Here is a 20,408-nt window from a genome sequence, read left to right on the forward strand (position 1 = left end):
GTCAATTTAAAAAACATTTGTTTACTTATAAACAACAACGAAAAAAGAAGGATTGACATTCTTTGTGTACTCCATATGAAAACACACACATGTATGTCATTCTTTCTATATCATTCTCTCTCACACTTCTAATCACCTGATTTGGTTGTGTGTAAATTCATGCTAAGAAATGCATTTTAAACACACACTGCTATGTAACGGGAAATAGGCCAGAAAGTTCTAGAAAATCTGTTGTGTGGGACCGTCCTTCAATCGGAGTCTCCCTCTTCCATGCCAACTGCTCCGACCGCTCCCGCCAGCTCTGCCTCGCTGCCCTTGAGCCGTTCCCCTGTGGAATCACACATGCCCAAACACAAACAAGCTATGATCATGAGATATGACTATGTGCTTCAAAGACTTATGTGTGTTCTAGTTAAGTTCTGATTGGTGATCCACAAAATTTTTGTTTTCTAAATACAGACTTTTCATTTTTACTGTGGGTTTGAGAGACAAAAGTCTGTGCCAGAGGAGCATATAGAGACAGGAAGTCCATATTTGATGTCATAGAGAGACATCAGATCTCCAGGGCTTTTGAATCCTCATAGCAATTAGCCTTACATGAAGCCCTGGCAGAGCTCATTACTAAAAGCCTTTTAACTATATTACTGATAAAAGTGATGTAGAGATGGATAGTGTTCAGTGCTACAGTGCTTCTTGTTTGTTTGTTCTTTTGACACTAGTCAAAAGGCCCATTCACACCAATAACGACAACTATATTAGCATCTACATCTATTAGCAAGTTAGTGTCATACTCACGTATAAGTTCAGCAATAGCCTTTTGTGTTCGCCTCTCTAGTTTCTCAAGCTTCTTAGCAACATCCCTCTTTAGATCCCTATTACAAACACAAAACAGTTAGTTCAAATGACCATTAAAGGATTAGTTCACTTTAAAATGAAAATTACCCCAAGCTTTACTCACTCTCAAGCCATCCTAGGTGTATATGACTTTCTTCTTTCTGAAGAACACAATCGGAGTTATATTAATAAATATCCTGATGCGTCCAAGCTGTATAATAGCAGTGAATGGGGCCAACGAGTATGAAGCTCAAGAAAGTGCATCCATCACAAACATACTCCACACGAGGGGTTAAAGGCTTTCTGAAGTGAAGAGATGCATTTTGGTATAAAAATATAATATATTACACATATTTAACAAGTTATAAAGTAAAATATCTAGCTTCCGCCAGACCGCCTTCCGTATTCAACTTATGGAAAAAAACGTAACTGTCGTCATGTAACTTTTCGTAATTTGAATACAGAAGGCGTAGGACGTAGCGTAAGCATTTTGAACTGCAAGAGTTTTACACTTTCTTTGTAAGTTGAATACGGAAGGCGGCATGGCGGAAGCTAGATGTTTTATTTTATTACTTGGATATTGGATATAAATATGGATATTTTTCTTACACAAATGCATCGCTTCTCTTCAGAAGGCCTTTAATAACCCCCTGGAGCCGTGTGAAATACGTTTATGATGGATGGATGCACTTTTTTCAGCTTTAAGCTCGTCAACCCCATTCACTGCCATTATAAAGCTTGGATGCGTCAGGATATTTATTAATATAACTCCAGTTGTGTTCATCAGAAAGAAGAAAGTCATATACACCTAAGATGGCTTGAGTGTGAGTAAATCTTGTGGTAATTTACATTTTAAAATTAACTAATCCTTTAAATGAATGAAAATTGAGCTAAAATCAAATCACAGTGAATATGATGCATGATTGTGTTTAATAAATAAAAATTGAAGGTTTGTACCAGTCTGGTTTTCTGGGGGCAAGATTGGCCAGATCCTGAGAACACAAGTCGAGAAAAACATCTTATTCCAAACTTTTGACAAGTAGTGTATTCAGTCAGGAAACTCTGTCCATATGTTTGAAAACGGAGTCTTCGGATTGAGGGAAAATCCACTCACCACTTCCTCAATCACAGGCTCTGGGTTTGCAGCTTCCAGTTGGTCCTTGACCTTGTCCTCCACTACAGGAATATGAAACAAGACTATTAAGACAACCGGTAACTCAACACCTGATCACCTGCTGTAACATTATCACCCAGCATGACAATTACTGAAAGGTCAGCTTAACTTGCAGGTATAAACATTTGACAATATAATCTAAAGATACAGCCATTAATATTTATTGAGCAGGTAATCCAGAAGTGTTCTCACCTGATGCAGGTTTTGCTTTGGGCACCTGTCTCTCCTTCAGCTCCTCGTCCTCCGGTGTGTAATTTCTCAGCTTCAGCTCTCTGCAAACATATCAAAACTATGCAATTCACTCACAGTTATGAACAAGTGTTTTGTCACTGCGTCCATTATAACCTATTATTAATTCAAGAAGATACTACAAAGGCAATCACAGGAAACCCCAGTAACCAGCAGGTGGCAGTGCAGATAAACATTTAGTTTGGACAGTGGGCAGCTGGTGCTATCTGAGTGCTGAATCCAGCCTGTCCAGAGAGTACATTCGCTCACCATGTGTACAAAGCCTCCCTTCATCTTTGTAGAACTAGCTAATTAGCATGTAGCACCTGACCGCGTCTAGGGACCACAGCTGAGAGAGGTTGAAACAAGCCCAATTATGCCATCACTCAGTCGGCAGGTCTATTAACATCCTTGCAAGTTACAGCAAAATGTGCTGCTGTATCTCCAGGGAAGCACAGAGGGTTCTTCACAGCGTGATCAACAGAACATGAAGATTTGTTTCAAACTGTCCTATAGGAGACTGAGAATTCATTTTCATCAAATTGCTCACTCGGTCTCTTGAGATGTGTGCCCATTTTGTTCTCAGAAAAGGGGCTACAGCAGGCCCACATTTATCACCACCTTATGGATGTTTAATAATTCATGATACTAGTAAAAATATATTTTTACATTGAGATTTTTACCACATGACATTTTTAGAGTAATTACACAAACTTTTCTTGACAATGGTATAAAAAAAATTCAAAACCACATTAAAGCTGCAAGCAGCGATGAAAGGGCCCTCACACCCGGGCTCACCGCCATCTGTTGGCCTCAGGAAAACAGTGAACAGTGGGCGACATGCATGTAAGCGAGTAAATACAGGAGAATTATGGCCAAGACGTTTCAAAGTGCCACACTTCCTTCTGCCAACAGGTGGTGCTTTGACTGTAACTGAATATTGCCATGTAGATGTCTTCAGGCCAGGACTATTATCAAACATTTGAAGATTGGAGCAAATCAGACATTGTATGCCTGAGTTACAACAACTTCCCGTTTCGTGGCGTTAATCGCATACATTAGCACTTAGCCAAGTGTTGCATTATTTAACGTGTTTCTAGTATGTTTGGTACTTTATGGCATGTTTAAATGCGTTTCTGGGAGCGAATTACAGTGTAAAGCATGCCATTTCCTGTTGCCAGCAGGTGGCGCTATGCTTAACTGAATATTGGCATATAGATGTCTTTAGGCTAAGTTTGGGGCACATTGGACATTGTATGCCTGCATTACAACAGCTTCCTCTTTCATGGCGAAACATCAGACTTTGTCAGTCCGCCACGGACACGCCCTTCAGCGAAAACTCTAGATCTTCGCAATTTAACATCATTAAGTCTTAAGATTAGACTGACCATATATGATGTTGATCTGGTTAAATCTCTACGAGGAGTTAATCACAGTGTAAAACTTGTAATTTCCTGTTGCCTGCAGGTGGTGCTATGACTGTAACTATTGCCATGTAGATATCTTCAGGCCAGGACTCTAATAAAACATGTGAAGTTTGGGGCAGATCGGACATTGGATGCCCGAGTTACAACAACTTCCTGTTTCATAGTGTAACATTAAACTTTGTCAGGACGCCACAGACACGCCCTTCAGCGAAAACTCTAGATCTTCGCAATTTAACGTCGCAAAGGCCTTTAGATTAGACTGACCAAATATGATGTTGATCTGTTTAAAGCTCTAGGAGGAGTTCGTTAAAGTACAACGTGTGGAAATGGCAAAAACTGCCAAAATTTTGCAGAGAAAACTCAAAATATCTCACTTCCTGTTGGGTTTACAGATTTTTGCACCCAACATTTGTAGGTATTGGGCTGTTACATGTGTCTACCGAATTTCATAACTGTACGTGAAACGTAGCGTGAAGGGCGCTTAATTGAAATTTTGTAGGTGGCGCTATCGAGCCATTTTGTCACGCCTAATTCTGAAACCCTCATCAAATGTACATTTTCGCCACTTCTGATGCGTGTGCAAAGTTTCATGAGTTTTTGAGCATGCTTAGGCCCTCAAAAATGTGATTCATTTTGGAGAAGAAGAATAATTGGCCGAGCAATTACAATAGGGCCCTCACACCATCGGTGCTCGGGCCCTAATAAAACCAACATTAATATAATAAGTACATTTCTAAAACCTGGCAAATGTGCTTTTAAACTCGATTTTAAAAACATGTTTCTTCTTAAATGTGAACACTCTTATTTGTCATCAGCTATGTTGTAAGTTAACTTGTGCACAAAACTGGAATATCGCATAAAACATTTGCACACAAAACAGTTTCCATCCCATGTGTTCAAGAGAACAAAATCGCCTCTTCCCTAGAAATTTGAGAAAAATATCAATAATAAGAGTGGAAGATGCTGTAATTGGGGAAGCCACTAGGGCTCGATTCGCAATACAATGAATCTGGATCGATCCTGTTATTTTCTCTCTCTAATCGATTCTGAGCTTAGTTTTAACAGCAGATGGCGCTATAGGCTAGTTTTTAAACCGCACACATAGAATGCTGGACAGCGATCATGTAAGTGGTATATACTTGAACCTCGGCTCAGAATGCTTTTATGATGCAAGATTAATGTAAATAACCAACTGCGAACACCCTTGTAATTCGCTTCAATCTTTTCAAACTTCATGAATGGTTATTTTAGGTTTAAGTGGTGTGTTAGTGAACCGGTATCAAGCAGAGTATGGATGTTTCTAAAGCACGTAGTGCCATCTGCTGTTAAAAACTAAGCTCAGAATCGATTCGAGAGAGAATCACTATATATCGGAAAATATCAGAATCGCTCCAGATTCTTTGTATCACAAATCGAGAATCGATGTATTGTCCCAGCCCTAGAAGCCACTGTGCCTGTTTTTTTTCATAAATTACTTGCGCCTCAGAGCACACAGACAAAACGCATATGTTTATGCACATTTTTATGCACATCTTGGAGTTTCCATCCAGCGTTTTTTTAAAGCAATATCTCAAAATTCACAAAAAAATGGGTGGATGGAAACATAGCTATTATACTACAGCAGGTCCACATTCATCACCATCTGATCTAAATGAGAGCCAGTATAGAGTAGTGTCAATGATGTGATGTTCACTTGGTTTGTTCTATTGATAAATTATTCTTCTATGATGAGCATAGTACTAAAAAAATAATTTTAATATATTTTTTTGAGGGACATGAAGTCAAACATGTCAGGGTGGTACAACTGCCCTGATATTATAATGAAATAAAGCCTCATTTAAAAAAAAAAAAAAAAAAAAAAAAATCTAAATCTTGATGTGACTAACATTTAGAAAATGACAGAGAGGACAATTGAAGACCCTCATGACTGTGTCAAGGTCAGTAGGTCAATAAGATAAAGTGACCTTTTCATGACTAGGCAAGGTTAGTTCAAGTTGTAAAATGTCATGTGGTGTAACTCCCCAAAAACGTAGATTCAATTACAATTATTTTCACCTTGAAAAATGTTTTAATTTTTTTTTTTTTTTTCTTTCATGGAATTATTTTAGATCAGGAAAACGTGTTACACCAAAAGACATTTTTGGAGTCATTAAACCAACATGAACACAAAAATTACACATTTTTAAAAAAGATTTTTAAAACACGATTGCTCTTCTTTATCTGGACACTCTTATTTGTCACTGACCCAGTTACAGCAGGCCCACATTCATCACCACTTGATCTAAATGAATATCAGTGAGAGTCAAACCATGTAATTAGATGGACTGGGAACAAACAGACTGTTAATGTCAGCTGTGTCACCACTCCTTTTCAATGGTCTTGGGTGTAGGGCTGTCAAAATAAAGCGTAATGAAAGGGAAACAACATGTCAGCCAACACAAAGCATTGCGACCGCTACCTTAATAATACTCAATTTCATAGCCAAACCCTATCAAGGCCCTGGAAAGCGGCACAAAATATTATGACCCCAAACAAGAGTTTTGAAGCACATTGGGAAAACACTCAAAACAACAGACTGAAACAAAGAGCAGGGAACGCCTCCCTGTCCTCAGACTTCCTGACCACCTGCTGGAACAATACCAGACCACTGGCTTTCCTCATCTACAGTAGAATGGCCAAACAATCCAACACTTTCAGAATGTAAACAGTCGTTTGTCAACCCTAAGTGAGCATTTTGAACATCCTGAAGTCCTGAATAACTCGTGGCCAAGGGTTTGGACGCATTGGCTAGAACAGTATCCTGTTTTCTAATTTAATCACATGCAGAAAGATGGGATTAATGCTCAAGGGAAAAGCTCTTGTGTTCTTGAAGTGCTCAGAGGGCCGGAGCTGAATTAAGGGCCTTGACAGTTTGGTGGAAGGTCTCTCGTTTCTCAGAGCCTGCAAAACAACCGAGGGGACCAACATTGGGCTTCCTTCACCCTAAAATAGGCAGCAGTGGAACAGTAAATACTGGCTGCTGACAAAACTCATTTACAAAGTACAGAAATAACAAATGCAATGTGGTGAGATGGGCTGCGTCTTTGCTTGGGAAAATTCAAAACCAAGTTGGAGATTTGATATTTCTTGTCCTACTGCTTAAGCTGTGACAAAATACTGTCTGGCTCAGGTGAAAGGTTGAGCTTCATTCAAAACCTGAGCAGATATTCATTATCTGACTCACCTTATTTCAGAATTTTGACAGCTTAAACAAAAAGCCCAAACAAAGTGGATGTTTCCTCTCATTCAGCCTGGAAATAAATAAGTAGCACTTTCATGCACAATAAAGTACACTACTATTCAAAAGTTTGGGGTCAGTAAGATTTTTAAATGTCCGTCAATTATAAAATTGAGTTATTCACATATTCTTATTCTGTGACAACTTATTTACGTTATGTTTTTGTTTTTAAGTTGTGTACATTTTGTGACTTTTTTTAGAAAACAAAAAGGTTCTATCACAAAGGAGTATGGAATGCAAAAACTTTGAAGCTCAATATCTCAAAACTGCTCAGAATGCAGATAGAACCTTATAATTCCAACATAGCGTGTTTCTGAAAAAAATCTCTTACAGCTGCATTTATTTGATCATAAATACAGTAAAAACAGTAATATTGTAAAATATTACTACAATACAAAATAATTGTTTTCTATTTAAATACATTTTAAAATGACATTTATTTCTATGATGGTAAAGCTGAATTTTCAGCAGTCAGTCTTCAGTGTCACAGGATCCTTCAGAAATCATTTTAATATGCTGATTTGATGCTTATTATTATCAAAGTTGAAAACAGTTGTGCTGCTTAATATATTTGTGGAAACAGATACATTTTTTCAGGATTTTATGATAGAAAGTTCAATAGAACAGCATTTGAAATAGGAATATTTGTCTACTTTCACTGTTAATCATTTTAATGCATACTTGCTGAATAAAAGTTAATTCATTCATTCTTGCTTTTTTCACTTTTTAACCATAAAAACAGATCATAAAATATTTCCCTCTATAACCAGTTCAATTTCTGTTTTCTGACATAATAATAATACTACTGTAAATAATAAAACTGTCATTTTGTTTTTCTAAAGACAAGTAGATTATTTGTCAAGTATTGCAGCATAGGAAGTGTCAAAAGTGTGCTGGGTGGTGAATTACACCTCATTGTTTCCAAGCTGTGTTGCCATTTTAATAATGCATGTTTAAGGAGACACACCTTAAAACATTCTCTCCCAGACAACCTCCCATATCAGCTCCATTTCAAAAACCTCCTCTAAACAAAGTAAAAGCCTTATATTCACAAAAGTGTAGATCTATCAAGTCATATAGATTGATTCTGTAAATCATTTACTCGCCCTAGTGTCATTCCAAAACACTATCATTTTCTTCTAAAGAACATAAGAGAAGATATTTTACAAAATGTCTCAGTGTTTTGCTTTTGTCAGTGTTTGGTTTCCAACATTCTTCAAAATATCTTCTTTTGTGTTCAACAGAAGACAGACATACAGGTTTGAAATAACATGAGAGTGAGTAAATGATGACAGATTTTTTCTTTTCATGTGAATTATGTACTAAGGTAGACGAAGTCCAGATATTGGGTGATGAGTGTTTAGGAACCTTTGCAAACTGTTAATGCCAAACACCTCTTGAGCTCAGGGAGGAGGGAAGCACAAGAGTTCTGTGAATCTGTAAACAACGGAAAAAAGCAGAGAGCTCGAGGCCTTGGCTTGAGCCTAAAATAGAGCTGAGAGCAAGAGAGACCTTTACCTCGCAGCCTTTCTTAAGATCACGTAAACAGAGTACAGCTTTGTTATTTATTGTCCATTTACAACAGGCAGTCTATTCAACTAAGTCCTATTGGTTTCTAAATGGTGAAACTGAGAATTTAGTTTAGTTCTTTGCAGTGTTCTTTAGTAGAAGTGGCACCAGACTTTATATCTGTGCGTTTACCTGTGTCTGTCCTCTGTCTCAGTGTCCTCCAGAGCTTTTTTGCTCGCAGGCTCTCCATCCTCAGGTGCCTGTCCCTGTAGTTAAAAAAAAATAACTGGTTAACGTGAGCAAAAAAGCTAAATCAAAATGTTGATCCAAAACTAATGACATACAATAAAACACATGAAAACTCTGATGCACAATGAATCAGAGCCAAAACACGACTGTGCGCATTTAAGGAAACAAAAAAAAAAAAAAAAATATTCAAACTAGGTTAAAGGGAATTTCACTGGTTTAAAGTTAAACTCTAACGACATTTGTGGCATGTTGATTAACACTGATAACAATGGACTTGTTCCTCATTTTTAAGGCAAAACTTGCAGTGACAGTTAGCACTCAATCTAGTTATAGGGTGAATTCAGGATGATTGGGACACTTTTTGCCATTGAAATGACTTGGAAAAAATGTCCCAATCAACTTGAATTTACCGCTATGTTAATGTATATAGAGAAGACAAATAATTTCATTGTGTTGATTATTTCTGTTATAAGTTACCAACACAGCTGATCGGTTTGCATGACCTATCCTGCTGGCGAAGAAAGAAAGAAAAAGAAAAGAAAAAAGAAGCAGCTTAAACCAACCTAAAATTTGTTTGCTTATCAAGGTTTTGTACATTCCTTGTAAGAGAATGTAGAGGAATCACTGAACTAAACAGGGTACAGCATTCTATTTGTTACACAATCATGTAATGCAGTCAAGTCTGACACAGTGCTTGGGAAAAACAGTATTTGTTTAATGATCATTCAAACATAAAATACAATATCAACTGAGGCGGAAATGCTAGTATTATTTATAGCTTCTTTGGATAATAATAAATGCGTTAAAAGACGGAGGGAAGACATCGAAATTACCCAATTTATCGGAATTAATCTTCTTGATTAAAACAAAGTGAAATTCTTAATTGTTTTGCTAACATGCTAACTAAAGCAAGTTTGCCAGCGAGCGCACTTTTTTACTCCATGTCTTACAGAAAATAACATTTATAACGCAACTCACTTGAAGCTGTCGGTCTCGTAGAGCTTTTAATCGTTCTTTCCTTTTCAAAGCTTGCTCTTGTAAAGTACCTACAGGTTTCTCCATGGTGAAATTAAAGCATGGGTAGCAGGATCGATGAATCTGTAATCGATTATGAGGTCTGTTCCGAGACTGCTAGAGGAGCACCGAAAACACCGATTTTGTATAAACTACCAGTAAACATGTAAATAACTAAAATTCATTGACTAAAGTGATAACATAATTATATGGTATTTATTGAATGTTAAATGTTAAAAAATAAAAAGATTGAAATAAATAAATAAATGGCTGTATTTACATTCGATAAATTATTAGAAGTTAGATACGCAATAATTTCATCTTATGACTGACAACTTTATAAATAAAATCAATAGTTTTAAATGCTACAACTCCATATAGACTTCAAAACATTAAAGCAGTAAGTAATTATGTAAGACGGACAAGTGATATGCTATATGCTATGGTCCGTTCAAATAAGAAAGAACAACAAAGTAACTTTAAGAAAGATTGAACAATACATTTTAATATATGAACACACAACTCTACTTATAAATTAAAAAAAAAAAAGAAAAGAAAATCATAACTCATCTAAATAGAAAAAAAAATGGCCTACGCAAGTTCTCCAAACAGGCAAACAAACACCCGAACATGACATGGTGTGGAATGTAGGGCATTGCCATGGCAATACAGCTGCCTCTAGGTCCATCCTCTTCCCAGTGACCATGTTGACCAAACAGTCACAAAGATGCAGTTAGTAATGGGATAAATACAAATAGTGCATTATGACCCCCTCCCATACTATCATTTTATTTGATGGATTACTAAAATGAGTAAAAATGTTAGTAAGGTTAATAGACTAATAGTGTGGTAGTGCAGTAAATATTTGCTTTGATTTAGAATGGATGTATTGTTTAAGATGTAGTAATCTATCTCAAAAGCATATTGTTGCTCCAGTACATTACCAAACACAGCAGACCCTTCAGAACTCAATAGTTATGTCAAATATGGTGATGGCACATGCATTTAGGCAAAAACAAATATGCCAAATGAAAATGGGCAAGACATTAAATGAGATCATTCAGACTCTCTACCAACACCAGTTTATTTGCATTGAGTTTGCATAGGTTCTCAAGGGATACAATGGCCATAGTATTGATGGAAATCTTCAATGATTTTGACTGTAAAATAGTGGTATTTTACTCTCAAAAGATTTGACTGTGTAAAAAAAAATCAGAGTCACATTGTTTTGCAATAAAAACAGCAACAGGAAGGAATATTAATACTTCATAAGGCATGGCAGGCCAAAGGCATGTATTATAAAAAAAAATAGGTTTCATATACTTTTTTCCTATTTAACATTTGTGGATATACCATGTTGTCAATGCTTTCCTTCATCTATGCAGCTAAGTTTGTATCTTGGTTTGCTCTCTATGCATCTAGATCCTGTTTGTTTCTAGATGGCAGGACTGATAATTTGTTTGTGGCGTAGCTATAAATAATACTGCAGAGTGCTTTTTTTTTTTTTTTTTTAGAATAATGATAATCATTTGTATGTTTGTGTTTTGGTTTTACCTGTGCCTCTAGAGCTTTTACAGGCTCTCCAACCTCAGGTGTCCACCTCTGTAGTTAAAAAAGTGAAAGTGACATGTCAAGGTCAAGTATGGAAACCCATACTCAGAATTTGTCCAAGTAAGTGCACACACATTAGGAGTAGTGAACACACACACTCTGAGCAGTGGGCAGCCATTTTTGCTGTTGCGCCTGAGGAGTGACTGGGGGTTAGGTTCCTTGCTCAAGGGCACCTCGGTCATTTTCCTGCTGGTATTGAGACTTGAACCCACAACCTTCGGGATACCAGTCTGACTCTCTAACCATTAGGCCATAAGACTAATCATTTCATTAATTGAAACACAATGACAATGACTGTCATCTGCACGGACTAATCACGCTAAACCTGAATCCTTGTCTAGGTGGAAGAATTGGATATCTACAGTCAAAGAAATTTTAGATACTTAATCTGCAACTACTGCTTCTGCTGTTATAATTATTGTTACTATTTTATATATGTATTTATTTATTATTTTGTATTATTCCATTTTATTTATATATATGTATATATGTCAGTCTGTCTTGTTTTTATCTTGTATTATGTTTATCCGTCCTGAGTGCAATGGGTTGGGGGGGGGATGGGGTAATAGTGGTCTAATAAGTTTACTGTCTAGTATTGCAAAATGTTCTGTATGCTTTCTTAAAAATAAAAAACACTGAATTACAAAAAAAAAAAAAGAAACACAATGACAATGAATCAGAGACAATGTCCTAATGTGCACAGCTAAATTTCAATCAAGATAGAAACAGATTTTATTAAGACATGATAAATAGATATAGATGATATATAGACAAGATAGATAAAAATTATGTACAAAATATTCTAGGTACATATATATTCTGCCCCTTTCTTATTCACATTTTGCATAATTGTGTCTGTACCATAGAGTATTTTGTACACTTTTTATCTATTTTGTCTATATATATATATATGTATGTATGTGTGTGTGTGTGTGTGTGTGTGTGTGTGTGTGTGTGTGTGTGTGTGTGTTCCTGGTAATCCCTATGTTATGGGGACAAAATCCCCACAAAGATGGCAATATCCAAAATCCTTGTCTTTCTGGGGACATATTTTGGTCCCCGTGAGAAAAACAGCTTATGAATCATACTAAGTGATGTTTTTTGAAATTGATAGGTTTAGAGGTAGGGTTATTGGTTAGAATATACAGTATAAAACAATGTAAATAACACTGTAAATAAAAACAATGTACAGTATAAAATCATTATTTCAATGGAAAGTCCCATAAAACATGGAAACCCAACGTGTGTTTGTGTGTGAGAAAGAGAGAGAAACATATCATATTCTGATCTTTACTTCTTAATTTAAATTTTGTTTCCACAAAACCAATCCACCAGGAAAGGTCTGTGTGCTCCAGTGCAGTGCTATTCCATCCCAGCTAATTTTCACAATCAGCTGTGACACTGTGATGCTTAATGTTTTTCCTTCGTCTGAGCAGCTTTGAGGCAGGCAGAACTCCTCCCGGCTATTCCTCGGTTTGCTCTCTACTGCCACTGTAATGCTCAAGAGGAGGGCAGTGTGAACCGGGTTCTGCGTGCACAGACAAGTGCGTTTAACTCCCCTAGAATTCCTCCAGCAGAGATGCACGTTTATCCACCGCCTATTCGGCGACATTTCTCAAATGTTGCTCTCTACATTCTCTAGTTTCTTAGCTCGGAATTGTCATTTTGACCCACCCTCCATCTAAAAGACATGCAACTTTGGGAGAGCTTGGCAACCAGGTAGTGGACAGCTGTACAGCAGCAGCATGCTGTTTCTAACAACATTCCCTGGATCTTCGCTGAGTCAATCCATGGATACTTCGTTTGTGGATGTATATTCAGATGGTTTGATTGACGCCTAAGTGGAGGGAATACGCAGAAAGGCGAAGGAGAATGGCTTCGAAAGAGCGACTGTACGAGCTGTGGATGTTATATTACACTAAGGTGAGTCACGAGCAGGCAAGCGATCGCGCGAGCCGCTCGACACCTGTTGGCTTCTGAGTAGTTTATACCGTCGCAAACTTGCCACTGTCGTTTAATATTATGTCGCATCCTGCATATAGTTATAAGGCAAATATTTTCGCCATAATTCCTTGCTCCTTTGTGTTGAAACAGTTTCAGGAAGTGCGCCTGTGGTTATTTTTTTTTTTTTTGGGAAGATTGCGCGTGCACGTACACAGTGAAAACATTTGACGCTTAATATTTCATTAGTATTTTATGAAGAGATTGACAGTCGTGATGACAAGGACTGATGATATTTTGGCTAAGCACACGAGTTCATCACAACAGAACAGTTTGATGTTTACAGTTCTAGTGTTTACCTGTGTGAGCCAGGTAATGTCATGCTTCCTCCTCCTCACGTCTCTTAGTTTACGTTTACACGACAATGATGTACTAAAAACGGAAAAGTTTTTCCTTTTGCTTTTTTTGCGTACAGATGACAACGTTGTCAAAACGATCCCCGTTCACACTGACTCGCAAAAACGATTAAAACCGCTGTATTATCCATGCCAGTCCAGTAGTTGGCGATGTCACTTTGTAAAGAAAAACTACGCACCCATAGACTGAACACGTAATACGCATGCGCATGACGTCACCGTTCCCATAAATTCGCGTTTTTGTAGTTTTCACGGAGATAATAATGGTATCGTTTTCAAAAACTTCCACTTTGAAATCTGTTTTCAAAAGTTTGTGTTTTCAGGCCCCCAAAATGCCGTTGTCGTGTAAATGAACGGCCAAAACGCATAAAAAGTTTTCCTTTTTTAGTTGAAAACGATGTCGTGTAGCCCAATAGTCTCTTGTTCATATGCAACATGATTTGCAAGTTCTGTGGTTCATTTATTTGACCTAAATCAACAGCGATGTATTATTTAATGTTTTAATTTTAATACGTTAATTACATTACCATGGATACTTCAACTAAATTGTTTATATGTTTAGTTAGTTTATGTCATTGATGGAATGTTTTAGATTTAGGCTACTTCTCAATAAGCTATGTCCGATTCGCAAACGGATCATTCTTTTGAGTCAGATCTTTTCATTGAATCGGTCGAACTGGCTACTAACGATTTGTTCACATACGATTCGGTCTAAACGATAGTTCATGAATCGGTTTGAGCCAAGTGTGCTGCACACGTTCTGAAAAGTGTCCAAAATCGATCGCATACTCTTTAGCAGGTACTTATTTTGAATAAGTAATTACTTCATGACTGCTAAAAAGAGTATGTTCTATAGACCTTATGTAGCTCCGCCCCTTTTCAGCGCTGCGCTCGTTGTCTTTTGACTTCCGGTTTGTATTTCCACAGCGATCTTTCGTATTTATGAATGTACTGCTCATTTTAAAATCTTCCCGGGCTACTGACATTTGTTAAGACATCTGCTTTAAACATAACAATGCTCATGATAACTTTCATTAACTCTACAACAGGTAAATCCACTTCACCAGCTAATTATTCTTCAACAGCGATGCCATAGAAATATACAGGGCTACCGCAAAACGGAAGTTTAAAGACAATATTCTAAAGATGGCGGCGTGCTTGTTTCTCTGGTAAATAAGGTCTATATAGTATGAATGTGTGTAGTATCAATGTAATCTGGACGTACTACATCCGCCATGTTGTCATTATCATTAGTCACATACTGTTTTTCATCTACTATACAGTAGGGAAGTATCCGATTTCGGATGCAGCAATAGAGTGAAGCCAAAGCATTTTGATTGCCTCCTGGTGGCTGGCTGCTGTATAGGTCATAAACCCCGCCCTCTCCATGTAATTGAATGTTAGGAGAGCCAAAAAAAAAAAAAAATCCAATTACACTTCAAATACTTTTTATATTTATTTTTTGATCCTTATCATGCTGACGTATGTTCGAATGTTTGTTTTTCCAACAAGTTTGGTTTTAGTTAGTTGTTTGATGCTATAAAAACGGGGTGTAACATCATGATCGACAGCTGTGTATGCGATTAAATCTGCGGGGGCGGGAGTATGGGCAGGATCTTGATCCGACTCACCTCAGGATCACTACTGCACAGACTCGGGCTCCAAATGACATAATTGGTGAAAGATGTCAACTGTTATTTCACGGATATTATGGCTTCATTTTTCTTTAGTGGAAGGAAGTGGAAATATGTTGTCCATCTTTTTTACAGTCTATGGCCCGAGCAGTATAATTGAATCTAAAATTGTCTGTTTATAGTTTGATAGTTGACAGTTTTATCAGCAGTTTTATGACTTTGTTTTTATGAGATAAATCATGGTTGCAACAAACTGAACTGGGGCCCATGAAATTACAATGCAAACTATTAATAATAAAACTTAATCAACAAAAAATAGATTATCAACAGATAATGTTTTGCCAGAAAATTACCAGTACTTTTTCCTTCTTTTTTTTAAAAACTGTTTAATCAACATCAATATGTGCTCGCGTGGCTTTTTTCTGAGATCTTTAGAATATGTAATATTACATGCAGGGCCACGTGGTTATGTTATGACATTAAAGAATCGCTGAATCGTTTTTTAACTGGTTCATTGAAACAAGCTATCTGGAAGAACCCTTCACTTCACTATGAACAAGAAATGGATATGCCCCAAGAAGAATGGTTGTTGACAACACCCTCTGGCGTTGTATACAAAGACCAAATTGCACTCCTGCATATATTTGAGAGAGATTATTTTATATTGTTAAAACAAAATGTAAAGTTAGACATCCATGTATTCCATCTGAAACTCTGTCATGATGGTCAGCAGCTGAAGTCAGCTGTAATGGCTCACTATAAGAAGTGTTCTTTATGAATGGCTACCATGGTAACTAAAACAGCAGGTGCAGGATACAAGAAGCACCAGGGGTCACCATAGAGAAATGTTTTCTAGCAGATCACTGTTTTAATTTGGTGCTCACACTCTAAAATATTGTATAGTTAGCAGATTGCATGGCATAGCAGGTGTATGAATTATGCAGCAGTGTTCTAGTCTGGTCTTGCCATTGGCACAAAGTTGTCCAGATAGCTTGAAGTGTTTCTCAAGATCTCATTTATCATATAATCCAAAAAGGAACCCTTTGTCATTCCATTCCCATTTATTAATAGCTGCTCACATACAGCTGACAGAAATCCACACCAGACATGCAAAGTAGATGGACTCTGACATTTTCCACATTTACACTGACAAAAAACGACATACATGTGATAAAAGGCGAACTTTATGTGATTTTTTTTTTTTTTTTTTTTTTTTTTTTTGTACACTCATATTTATGGGTTAGTTTCCCCCACATGGTTGACAGCACAATGTGTGTTTTCAATCCTGTTTGAAACACATTTTAATGCCTCTGCTGGCTACTGCCTGCTGAGATTCTAACTGGATAAGGGCTGTAGTTGAAAATTTGCTTGTTTTTCCTCTGGGCTCTATTTCCGCTGTTCTCTATTTTAAACCCATTTAAACCTCTCCTCACCTATTATGCAAGTTATTTGACCGTAGAATGAGTCCTGTGTCCCCCCCCCCAGTGTAATGAGGTCTCATGGGAAGCTAGAAAATTAGGACTGATGCCTTCTTTAAACTATTTTTTTTTGTATCAATTGCAATTAGATGTTATATCAAAGTCTGGTTGTTAGTTTAAAATCCGCATAAAATTAAAATTCACCCAATATATTTTCTAAAACAATTCATCCATGTTAATGTTTAAAGAAATTTTTTGACCTCGTCATTTTTAATCAAAATGTCATACCTGGATTTTCTGGTGAAAACCCCGTTCCAGCAAGCTTGCTTTCTTCTGGCTCCATTTTTGAGGGCAATGCCCACATCTCGAGAGCCAATCAATAGTTGATGCATAGAACCAAGTTCCCGCCCTACTTTTTTCCAGATAATTTGTAACTCTCGGCTGTACATCACAATACGGAAGAAAAGGTCTACTGTAATTTCTGTTTCATTGTAACTTTAAAGATGTATTTAGTATTTTTTTTTTTTATTTCTGGCGTTGATCAATATGACACTCATCTTGGACTTACTGACACCTAGTGGTGTGGATGTAGCATTACATGAAATCTAATGTTGTAGAAATGTGCCATTTGCAGTCAGACACGATTAATGTATTTAGTGAAGAAGTACAGAATTACAGAAAGACTACCAAGATAGAGTGAATAATATTTGCTAAGTGATCTCAAGATGGCCGCCCCCATGAGGGGACCCACTCCATGTAGAATTAAACAGCTTTTATAGGCTGTTATGATAGTCTATAAAAGCAGTCTTCGTCACACATGAGTCTAGATTATTTTAAACATATTTCTCAATTTCTGTATGCATAAAACTTTACAGATTACAGAGTCCACTGTTGAGCAAGTGTTTAATGTATCAGTGCAATAATAAGAATGCATGTGGTTGCTTGGCTTTAGAACCAAATACTCATTCCCCGTCAGAGGCAGCAGTATACAATCGCAGAAGAACAGTTAAGTTTAATGTCATGTCATTCTGATGATCTTGCTGTATTGTAATGTTGTGCCAGCCCTTTTTTTTTTTTTTTTTTTTTCTTCTTTCATTTGGCTTTTAGAGCAATGTTGCCTCTCTGTCAGACCACTTCCTCTTGAGTGTGCTGTTCAGAGGACAACACTGATGTGATAAAACCACTTCCCGTCATGGTTGCTACCATTGGTAACCTCCCAGAACAACCTGTTTTTGAGTTGACAAACACATGGTACACATCATCACCACAGTTCAGCATAAGCCCAATTGAGGAAGAGGTTTTTGGAAAATAACAAGCTTGTGTTTGTTTGTTGTGATTTGTGTGAGTTTAAGGGTTGACACTGTACATTCTATGAACATCTGATATGTGGAAGTCCTCCATGAAGATGATTTACAAATGAGCTTGAGTTAGTAGTCTGGATCGTTACAATGGAAGAAACAGTCCCCCCAAAATAACAAAATTGTCATTTATATCTCCCAATATCTCCCAATATCATGCTTTTTTGTGTGTGTGAAAACAAAAGTAGATGATGATAGCCAAGCCCCGAAAATTAATAAATAAATAAATGGGTCATTGACAAATAAGGTTTTTAAAAGTGTAAAAAAAACCATAATGGAGATATAATTAAGTTTTATTAAGTGTTAACAATGAGATTATGTGGTTTTTATAATCAATTAACACTGCTTTTGTCATTTTTTACAAGATGGACAAAATTTGTCACCAAAAAAGTCATTCGGTTTAACCAAAATTTCGGTTTTACCGACTGACACTTTTGGTTATACCAAATGACGATATTTTCAAACAGTGCTAACAGGCTGATATCTAGCTAGCTAGATAGTTAGCTTGTTAGCTAGCTAGCAAAAGGACAATCAAACATTTTATATTTAGTACAAGTTTTTAAAATATTACAACATTTTCCATGTTTTATAGCGGTTGTACCGAATGACCTGATGTTTCGGGGCATGCGTATGAGCAAGTGAAAACATTAATTTTTCAAATAGTTAAGAGAGAGTTAGTTACTTTGCTTCATGACCATGTGGTCCTTTGCAGGTGTCTGAATGATGTCACATCCTGTCACATGATATTGACGGCATGACTTGATCCAAAATAGTCCCTTTATATTGGTTACTCCGAATGACATTAATGAAATTAATTTTTCCGGACATTCTTTCTCATAACAAAGCAACGACTTCTGTTGATATTGATGTTATAAAATCATGCCAGAATACAAAAATACATACATTTATTACATTTTTATTATATTTTAATCACAAATGAAATGGCTCTATTGGCCTTTTGTATGGTTAAACTGAATGACCTTTTGACACTTCAAAATCTTTAGAATACCTTGATATGTAGCAAAATATAATTAAAACCTTTTGGAAATAATAAAATCTCCAGTTGTACTACCTTACATACTTTGGATGTCATATCTTTGTTTTTTATTATTATTAAGGCCTTTGGACAAAAAAATGACCCATCACTTCATTGACCCAAATAACTTTGGTTCTTATTTATTACATTTTTATTTTTTTAGTTTTCATAAAAGTGCAAAAGAGATTCAAGAGAGAAGATTGTCAGAGAATAACTTAAACTTCACACAGCTACAAATGACTTTAGAACTGTGGAAGTTATGTGGAATACTTTTATGATGCTTTTAAGATAATTTTTGGAACTTGGAAGTATAAATCACCATCCTTGTGTGAAGAACAGAAGCTTTAGACAAAATATCTCATGTTGTTTTTCACAGAAGAAAAAAAAATACAGGGTTGAGATGAGGATGAGTAAATGATGACAACACTGATAGAACATCATAGAACTTTTCACCAATTATAAGTTGTCCTCAACATGAAGTACAGACCTTCTGGACTCCTTCACATTTACATCAATCATATGCATATTACGTTATATTGCAACAATTTTTCAGTTGTTGGTTGCTCCTTACACATTTTCCTTCTAGGAGGAGACTGACTTGACAGGTGTCTGTGTTTTTATAGGCAACAAAGCCGCTTGTTAATCTGAATAGATTTTAGTATGTTGTCACAATAGGCTGAGAGTCCTTGTGTAGGCAGCCGTGAAAACACATCACCCACCTCAATTTTTTCAACTGCCATTGTGTACCTTTGTCATGTACCAGTAATTCGAGTTTTTGAGATTTACGTCACGTTTAAGACAAATGTGTGTACAGGTGCCATTATTTGACCTTAATCTGGTGTGAATACCAGTGTTGTGCATATGAGGCACTAAAAAGCATTTTCAGCTCTCCTTTTATCTATTCCTTCACATTCCTGCAAGCAATTAGGAACGGCTCTCTGATTCCCCAGAGTGGTGGAGCCAACAAAGAGCAACTTCTAAAAAATCTAAAGTCTTTGTGCTGGATAGTTCAATACGTTAATAGATACTTAAAGTTGTTCAACAGGGCTTTGCCTTTCCAGAGCAAAACACCCCGAGAACTTATTTAACAATCACTCTTAAAATGAAAGGTTCTTTATTGGCATCTGTAGTTCCATGAAGAACCTTTAACATCTGTGGAACCTTTTCATTGCACAAAAGGTTCTTGGAAGCTTGTTTCCGCCACTGAATAAAAAAAATAAAATGGGTAGCTGTGACTTTTTATCTCACAATTATTACTTTTTTTCTCTCAGAATTGCGTGAT

At 36.7% G+C, this 20,408-nt stretch overlaps 2 protein-coding genes across 5 annotated transcripts in view; one reads left to right on the plus strand and one right to left on the minus strand.

Annotated features, from left to right (window-relative positions):
• Nucleotide 1: 1 nt before the first annotated feature.
• ccdc12 (coiled-coil domain containing 12) lies at nucleotides 2-9,844 on the minus strand. Its single transcript, XM_051864394.1, has 7 exons — nucleotides 9,677-9,844; nucleotides 8,642-8,715; nucleotides 2,201-2,280; nucleotides 1,949-2,010; nucleotides 1,792-1,826; nucleotides 796-872; nucleotides 2-328 (listed from the first exon to the last, which is right to left on the minus strand). Exons 1-7 carry the CDS (start codon nucleotides 9,758-9,760, stop codon nucleotides 249-251), a joined length of 492 nt encoding a protein of 163 aa, XP_051720354.1. The 5' UTR covers nucleotides 9,761-9,844; the 3' UTR covers nucleotides 2-248.
• Nucleotides 9,845-12,680: 2,836 nt separating this feature from the next.
• The window catches only part of nbeal2 (neurobeachin-like 2), an 81,985-nt gene continuing 74,257 nt past the window's right edge, over nucleotides 12,681-20,408 (plus strand). The window contains exon 1 of one of the 4 annotated variants that reach the window (XR_007925357.1): nucleotides 12,681-13,246. Coding sequence is in view for 2 of the 4 variants with exons in the window: in XM_051864395.1 (XP_051720355.1) it covers nucleotides 13,196-13,246 (51 nt within the window). In the remaining 2 variants the exon portion in view is untranslated. The remainder of the gene's footprint in view (nucleotides 13,247-20,408) is intronic. The other 3 variants (XM_051864395.1, XM_051864399.1, XM_051864401.1) reach the window with 3 other exon arrangements.

This window comes from Ctenopharyngodon idella, chromosome 16 (assembly GCF_019924925.1).
Source record: "Ctenopharyngodon idella isolate HZGC_01 chromosome 16, HZGC01, whole genome shotgun sequence".
Lineage (NCBI taxonomy): Eukaryota > Metazoa > Chordata > Actinopteri > Cypriniformes > Xenocyprididae > Ctenopharyngodon > Ctenopharyngodon idella.

Excerpts from the sequence above, each read along its gene's own strand:
- ccdc12 (XM_051864394.1), bottom strand. The coding sequence starts at position 9,760 with ATGGAGAAACCTGTAGGTACTTTACAAGAGCAAGCTTTGAAAAGGAAA. Across the intron at positions 8,716-9,676 it reads TACGAGACCGACAGCTTCAA|GGACAGGCACCTGAGGATGG; the intron begins GTGAGTTGCGTT and ends TTTTAACTACAG. Across the intron at positions 2,281-8,641 it reads GAGACAGAGGACAGACACAG|AGAGCTGAAGCTGAGAAATT; the intron begins GTAAACGCACAG and ends ATATGTTTGCAG.